Source organism: Vulpes lagopus, chromosome 8, assembly GCF_018345385.1.
Source record: "Vulpes lagopus strain Blue_001 chromosome 8, ASM1834538v1, whole genome shotgun sequence".
Lineage (NCBI taxonomy): Eukaryota > Metazoa > Chordata > Mammalia > Carnivora > Canidae > Vulpes > Vulpes lagopus.
Window position 1 is genome coordinate 131247115 of NC_054831.1, and position 7437 is coordinate 131254551.

A 7437-nucleotide genomic window follows, 5' to 3' on the forward strand; every position below is an offset into this window, starting at 1 on the left:
AGTAGAGCGTCGTGGTCAAGAGCGTGGGTTCTGGAGCCAGATTACCAACCTCTGGACCTCAGCCCCATCCCCTCCTGGTTAGGTCACCCTGGAAAGTCACCAGCCCTCACCAGCCTCAGTTTCTCATCTGTAAAACACCTCGTGTCCAGCCCCCAGTGGCAGCTTGTATCCTTGGCTACCCTGCTATTCAAATTTTGAGACTCAGCTTGGGCATCACCACCTCCAGGAAGCCATCCTGGAGTCCTCTGCCAACTGACGCTGGTTGCAGCGTCCCCTTTCTATGCTCTGATGGGGGGACCCTGACAGCTCAGGACCAACCAGAGGCAGCTGTAGTGGGGGGCTCTCCTTGCACGGATCCAGAGCCGGTGTGGGCGCACCCCCGCCCCCGCAGAGGAGAGCCTTCTCAGGAGCGCCGCGGTCAGGGGTCCGGGGCCCCACTAGGACACCGGATTGCCCTTTCTTTTGTCCCCATTTGCCCTCTTGTCGGCCTCAGGAGGGCTCCCTTCTGTGGCTCCCGTGTTACTCACTGGCCATCCGTTCCTATGACCTTGCCCAGCTCTTTCTTCTCTCTGGGACTCAGTTTCCCTGCCTGTCTCATGTGGTGCAAGCATTTCCAGCTCTGACCCACTGTTTTCTCCAAAACTGTGCCCCCTGAGGGAGGCGCTGGGGCCCCCTCTGCCTCATGGTGCCCAGCACGGGGCTGGCGTAAGGTCAGGGCTCAGAGAGGCCAGGCTGACAGCAGCCTTGGGGCCGCTCTGGGGCGGGGGCCGACGGGGGCCTCTTTCTCAGCAGCCAGGGGTCATCCCTGAGCAACTGGCATCCCCCTGTGGCCATCCTTTCTAGGCTGGGGAGCCCCCCTGCAGCTGGGGGGCCTGAGGACCCCAGGATCAGGAAGGGGGTGATTTCATCAGACCCCTGTGGTTCACAGCTTGTGACATGTTGGGGGGCAAGTGTCTGGCGCATCCTTAACTCTTGCCCCCTCAGGCTACCATGTGGCTTGCAGAGACCCCCCCACTTCCTCCACAGCCTGACCACGCTGGCTGAGGGGCTCTCTTTGCACCCCTGGCGTGGAGCCCTACCGAGCCCGGGACCGCGCAGGGGAGGCGCACGTCAAGAATGCAGGCAGCCTGGGGGGTGGGAAGCAGGTTTATTGGGGTGGCAGGTTCCCAACGATGAATCACTGCTGCATTTTCTGGAAGAGCAGAGAACAGGGTGAGGGACTCGGCGGGAGGGGTGTGCGTCCCCTTCTGGGGCAGCGCCAGGCTCTGCCGGGAGCGAATGCTGCCCGACGAGGGGACCGGGAGGCACGGCAGGCCGCCCTGGGTCTTGACAAGCCAGTGTCGTCCCTGCCTGCAGGGCCTGAGCCCCCAGGGCACCTCGGACCACGGGGAAATGGGGCTCAGGACACACTGTGCCCCCGGCACGAAGGCTAATAGAGCAGAGTGACCCTCTGGTCCCCCAGCCTCAGGTGTGGATAAGGCCACCCACGCTGACCCCTCTCCCCTGCTGGGCCCGGCTCGGCCCCGCTGTCCTGGGGCCACGTGTCACTCTGGGGGCCTGGGGGGGTTGTGGCCACACGGGTCTACTGGAACCAGCAGAGGTGTGGATGACCCTGTCACTGTGCCCCTCGCCGCACCCAGCTCAGCACTCAGCGTCTCCCGGGTGGGCACGTGGACATGTGACCCCATGACCCCAGGGCGGGGATAGGGGAGGGCGGGGGCAGGAAGAGGGCCTCGGAGCCAGGCACCCACCTCGTTGATCCAGTCGATGTAGGCGGACACGCGGGTGAAGACCGTGGGCTTCTTGAGGGTGTTGCAGCCCAGGCCGGAGCCAAAGCTGACGATGCCCCGCACCTCCCACATGCCGTTCTCGGCCTGGCAGTTGAGCGGGCCGCCCGAGTCCCCCTGTGCCAGGGCAGGCGGTCGTCAGCCGCGGGGCTTCCCCCAGAGGCAGGCTGGGGAAGCGGGGGCGGCAGGACTGGGCTGGAGCCCCCCGTGGCGAGGGAGGCAGAGGAGATGCGGTGTGGGGGTGCCAGGCTAGCTCTTAGGTTGCTGCGTGATCTTGGGCTAACGATAACCCTGTCTGTGCCTCAGTTTCCCTTGCTGTTCAGGTCTCCGTGCATAAGGCTCTGTGAGCTGCCCAGAGAGGCCAGGGTGCCGGGAGACCCGAGAGGCCTGAGACAGTGGGGAAGGTGGGTGTGGGGAGAGGGGCTGTGTGTTTGGGAACAGGACAGTTTCTGACTGTTCTAGATGTTTCTGTGTCAGACTCCCCAGGTCCTCTGCCTCCCTAGCTGGATGGAGCATGTGCAGAGACGTCACCTAAATGTCTTCTATGCCTGTTAGATCGGTCCTCACGTCAACCCTGTGCTCGCTGTGTCTCCGTCTTACAGGTGGGAAGGTGGAGGCTCAGAGGGTGAGCGGGTTGCCCAAGACTGCGCAGCCACCGCGTGGCGGGATTGGGACTCCAGCCCGGATCCTCCCGCCCTCGCCATGGCGCTGAGGGCTGGGGGTGCCCGCTTGCCCCTAAGCCTCCTGGGCCCGACCAGGGAAAAGGTTAAGGGTTTGCTCGTGTGGGTCACCCGCTCCCACCCTCCTTTACCCTCCTCACTGCCCCCTTCCCCTAGGCCACCTGCAGTAGGGACGGGGCATGGGGCCTGCACACTCACGTTGCAAGATGAGATGATGCCGTCGCCCCCGGCACACACCATCGTGTCCTTCACCATGGTTCCCCACCAGTCTCTCTGGGTGCAGGTGGCATGATCCACTATGGGCTGCAGGCCCTGCTGCAGCTCGTCGGCAATGGGGCCGTTGGCTGGTGGGGAGGACAGAGGGGGGCCCGGACTCAGCCAGGTGGCCCAAAGCCTTCAGGGAGCAGGGGGCTGGATGGGGACCTCACGCAGGCCCTTAATCGAGAGGCACTACCTTGACCTGTGGTCCCCAAGTGTGGGTCAGGACCCCTCTGAGGGTGGGGCAGGGAGCGCCGGGGTGGGGTGGGGGGGCAAGGCTGGTCTGTAGAAAGTCCTCGCGGGATAACCACAGCTTTCTCTCTTGAATTTGGATTCTGGGGTTTCCATGGTCAGGCATTTCCTTGTGGGTCTCTGCTTAGGTGTCATATCGGTAAGGATCTTTCTCACCCCAAGATTTTCCAAGTACCGACGTGCATTTTCCTCTAGGTCTTCCCTACCTTCGCTTATTTGCATGCAGCCTTTTAACTTAGGCATACGGGGGTACCGTACGCTCTAGTCCCCTGCCCTCAATGGCTTATTTTATTTCATAGTCACTTAGATGGCACCAAGGATGCCCCAAGCACCGTTCTAAGCACTCGACAAATTCTACCCTTGTATGCACGTGTTAGAGCGTCTGGCACGTGGTGTATGCCCAAAAAATATTAACTGTTATTATTACAAAGTTAAAAAAATGGTGTTAAGCTGTTTAGACAGAAAGGCCAAGTGATGGGCAAACGTGGGTGGTATGCTTCTTGCGGGAGCTGCTTCCTCCAGGAAGGCTCTCATGATACGCCGGGCGTGGGGGGTGGGGGGCTGTACTTACTCCAGAGGCGGCCCCAGCCGGTGACGTAGCAGGGGTAGTCCTGAGGCAGCAAGGAGCCCGCCTCCGGCAGGCAGGCCACCTTGATGGTGTCACTCAGCTGCACAGGCTCCGCCAGCTTGATGAGGGCAATGTCGTTGCTGGAATCCAAAGTGGAGGTGGTGAGTGTGTAGGAGGGCCCTGGCTGGGGTCCACGCTAGGCCGCTCAGTTAGCTGGGAGCGGGCCTGGGGTGGCCAGGGGTCCTCCGCGAAGCTCTCAGGCCTCCCGTTCTTTCCGTGGGGCCCGGCGATGGCAGGGGACGAAGGATCTGCCGTCTAAGGCCCGGCCCTCCCCTGCGTGGAAGCCTCTGCCTCCTGTGCCTGCAAGGGCTCGACAGCCGGGAGGCAGGCGCTTTCCAAGGCACTGCAGGCTGCGTGTCAGCCAGAAACGAAACCAGAGCCCCTTGGGAAGATCCAAGAGGGGCACTTGCAGCTGCGATGTTTAGTATTTCATGTTAACTGACCCCAGACCGACCTGGTTTGATTGCTCTTCCTGCCACACACCGGGCTGTGTGACCTGGGGCCTATGTCTTAACCTCTCTGAGTCCCCAGTTCCTTGTCTAGGGCTGACGTGAGGATTAGAGAAGTCTCGGCCTATAAGGTGCTTATTGCAATGTGGGCATACAGTAGGCGCTCCACAAAGGGGAGTCCTGGCTCGGAGACTCTGGGAACCTTGGCCAGCGAGGGAGATGGGAGAGGAGCCCGTCTCCACTTAGCCTTGTTCCATGTGGCATAAGGGGGTCGTCTGGCGACTGTTGAGGGTGAGGACGGGGCCCAGGGACAGGCTGGCGGCAGGCTCTGCGGCTCCACGTTAGGGACCCCTCCTTCCCGTGTGCTCCCCCCGGGGGCCGCGAGGCGGTGGGGACTCACCGCACCAGGAAGGAGTTCCACTTCTCGTGGACGACGATGGACTCCACGTTTGCAAACACGGAGCCTTCCTCATCTTCCACGACCAGGTTGTTCTTTCCCAGGGCCACACGGTAGGTCAGGGTGTTGCTGAGCAGGGGTGGGGGGGGGCAGGGGCGCAGGGTCAGGCTGGCTGCCTGCCCTCGCCGGCCGGTGGGGCAGGGAGGGGACTCAGGGCTTTGGTGACCCAGGCCTGAGGCCACCGTGGGAATCGTTCAGAGGGGAGGGGGCGTCTCTCTGCACTGACCGCCCCCAGGGCACAGCGTAAGGACCCTGCTGGTGGAGTCAGGTCTGCCTTGATTCCTGGGTGGGTGGCCTTGGGCCTCAGTTCCCTCATCTGCACGGTGGAGCCCGTTGCACTAACCTCCCAGGGCGGCCGCCAGGTGAGCTAGCCCACGCCAGCACCCCTCTTGCCCCGTGATCTCACATTCCTCTCACCCACCTCCTGCTCCCCTCACGCACTCGGCTCCCGCCACACCCGCTTCCCAGTTATTTCTCAAACCTACCAAGTAGGCTCCCTCCTCCTGGTCTTTGCATTGGCTGTTCCCTCTGCCCAGGAGACCCTTCCCTTCCTCGCTTCACGTCTTTGCTCGAGTATCCCCTTTTTGGAGAGATCTTTCGCTGGCCACCTCTTTTAATATAGGACTGGGACGCCTGGGTGGCTCAGCAGTGGAGCATCTGCCTTCGGCCCAGGGCATGACCCCAGGGTCCTGGGATCGAGTCCCGCATCGGGCTCCCCGCATGGAGCCTGCTTCTCCCTCTGCCTGTGTCTCTGCCTCTCTCTCTGTGTCTCTCATGAATAAATAAATAAAATCTTTAAAAACATAAATAAATAGGACCCCTTGTATTTTTCATCCTGCCTTATTTTTCTTCGTTGCCACTTGATATGTTGTATGTTTACTTGCTTCCCGGCCTGTTGCTCTTCTGCTGGAACGTAAGCTCCTGAGAGCACAGGCTTTGTCCCGCTCCTGTGTTCCCCGGGCCCCGTCGCAGGTGCACAAGAAAGACTTGTTGAATGAATACGTGAACAGCTACGAGTAGCTTATTTCGCCCAGTGCCTGGAGTGTGTAGTAGCTGCTCAATAAAAGCAGCTGATCAGGCTCCCACCCCAGGGTGATGGGGGGGGGTCCCTGGGCCCCCCGTTCACCTGATGCAGTGGGCAGCCGTGAGGACATAGTTGTTGGCAATCAAGGTGCCGCCGCAGGTGTGCCTCCAGACGCCATTCTTGAGGTACTGGAGAGAGATCTGGGGCAAGGCGCAGGAGGGCCACGTGTCAGCCCGGGACCGTGAGCCCACCACCCTCGCCCGCCCGCCGCCCACACCTGCAGCAGCGCTTACCTGCCAGGGCCAGCTGTGGGGCCTGGCGTTGTCTCCTCCCACCACTCGGGCAGCTAGGTTGGGCTGGAAGGTGGGGACTCCGCAGCTGGAGGCTGGGGGATTCAGGACCCGAAGCGCACAGGTGAGAGGGGCTGGCGTCCCCAGCGGGGAGGGGGCAGGTGGGAAGAGCACAGACTTTGGGGCTGGGAGGGCATAGGCTCAGGTTTTACTGTGCGGCTTGCAGAGTTCAGTGAAGGGCCTGGAACAGAGTGAGTGTCTAATACACTGAAGAAAATAAAAAGGTGGGAGGTGTGTGCGCCCCGCCGCACCTGCTCCTTCCTCCTTCCCCTGGGGTCCCTTCCTAGAGCTCCCGTAGTGGGGGTGTGAGAGCACTGAGTCCAGGGATCCAGGCCGTCGTAGCTGGGGGCTGTGGGGAGCGGTCTCTGCGTGGAGACAGACCTGGACTCAAATTCAGGCTCTACCGCTAACCAGTCATGTGATCTTGGGCAAGCTCCTCAGCCTCCCTGAGCCTCAGTTTCTCTTCCGTAAAATGGAGGTGTTGATAGGCCCCGCCTGTCAAGGATCAAATCAGCCCCTGCACGTAAAGGGCTTTGCACAGCGCCTGGCGCATAGTAACCATGCAACACACAGGAGCTGCTGTTGCTATTTATGACCGTCGTCGTTGTTGTTGGCTGGAAGGACTCCTAATCAAGTGCTCCCTTTTGTCAAAAAAGCCAGTGACATTTAGAGAAGTGATGTGGCTTGTCAAGGTCCCGCTGAGAGTTAAGTGATGTTCAAGCCAAGCCCCTTGATTCCTGTCTGCGAGATGGGCCCCCAAATGGGTGCGCAAAGCATCAGTCCCTGAGGGAGAGATGCCAGCCCTGGGCAGGCTAGGCCTTCTTGGTCCCCAGAGGGAGGCCAGGATGGGCCGTTACTATGTCATCAGTCCTATTTTGCAGATACCGAAGCAGAATTGCCAAGAGCAGGCGGTGGGCCTGTCTGACAAGCAGCTGGTCACCCCAAAACCCCTCTCCTGGGGCCCCGGACAGCAGAGGGCCCCTGTTCCTCTCCTTGCCCCCCGCACCCAGCCTGAGCTCACGGCCTGCTGCTGCCGCTGGTCCCCGACCCACCGCTTACCATAGGCCAGGAGCACGGCAAGGACGGTGACACCCAACATGCTGCAAGTGGGACTGGCTCAGGATGGAGTGGCTGTTGAGCCGGGTGGGGACACACTTATAGGCAGGCGTGGGGGTGGGCCCACCCGCTCAAGGCTGAGCCGCCCCTTGGGGAGAAACCTGTTCTGACAAGGCCTTTTCCCTGACCTTGGCTGGTTACTGTTTAATTCGGGCGGGAGATGAGGCTGGCTCAGAGGCATGGATTCCCCACATCTCCTGAGACAGCACATTCTGAGGCTGGCAGGTTTGGGGGACCCCCCCGCCTCTCTGCCCGGAGCGTGTTCTCATCCCCTCTCCCTAACTCGTCCTGTTTAGTTATCATTTATCGGGCAGTGTGCCTGGTACTTCTTGTGGTCGCTCGGTAGTCCCGACAGCATGAAGGAGACACTTTCATCCACTCAGGAAAGAGGTGGGAGCCGGGACTCAGAGGGTCGGCGATCGCCCAGGGCCACACA

General features: G+C 61.2%; 1 protein-coding gene across 1 annotated transcript; it reads right to left on the minus strand.

Annotated features, from left to right (window-relative positions):
- Window positions 1-1132: 1132 nt before the first annotated feature.
- On the minus strand, window positions 1133-7100 carry LOC121497973 (chymotrypsin-C-like). Its single transcript, XM_041767868.1, has 8 exons — window positions 6945-7100; window positions 5829-5920; window positions 5638-5735; window positions 4455-4580; window positions 3549-3685; window positions 2666-2811; window positions 1752-1904; window positions 1133-1192 (listed from the first exon to the last, which is right to left on the minus strand). Exons 1-8 carry the CDS (start codon window positions 6982-6984, stop codon window positions 1178-1180), a joined length of 807 nt encoding a protein of 268 aa, XP_041623802.1. The 5' UTR covers window positions 6985-7100; the 3' UTR covers window positions 1133-1177.
- Between the last annotated feature and the right edge of the window lie 337 nt (window positions 7101-7437).

Coding starts and splice junctions, on each gene's coding strand:
- LOC121497973 (XM_041767868.1), bottom strand. CDS start 6,984: ATGTTGGGTGTCACCGTCCTTGCCGTGCTCCTGGCCTATG. Junction 5,736..5,828: donor CCCACAGCTGGCCCTGGCAG/GTAAGCGCTGCT, acceptor GCCTTGCCCCAG/ATCTCTCTCCAGTACCTCAA. Junction 1,905..2,665: donor GCATCATCTCATCTTGCAAC/GTGAGTGTGCAG, acceptor GCCCTGGCACAG/GGGGACTCGGGCGGCCCGCT.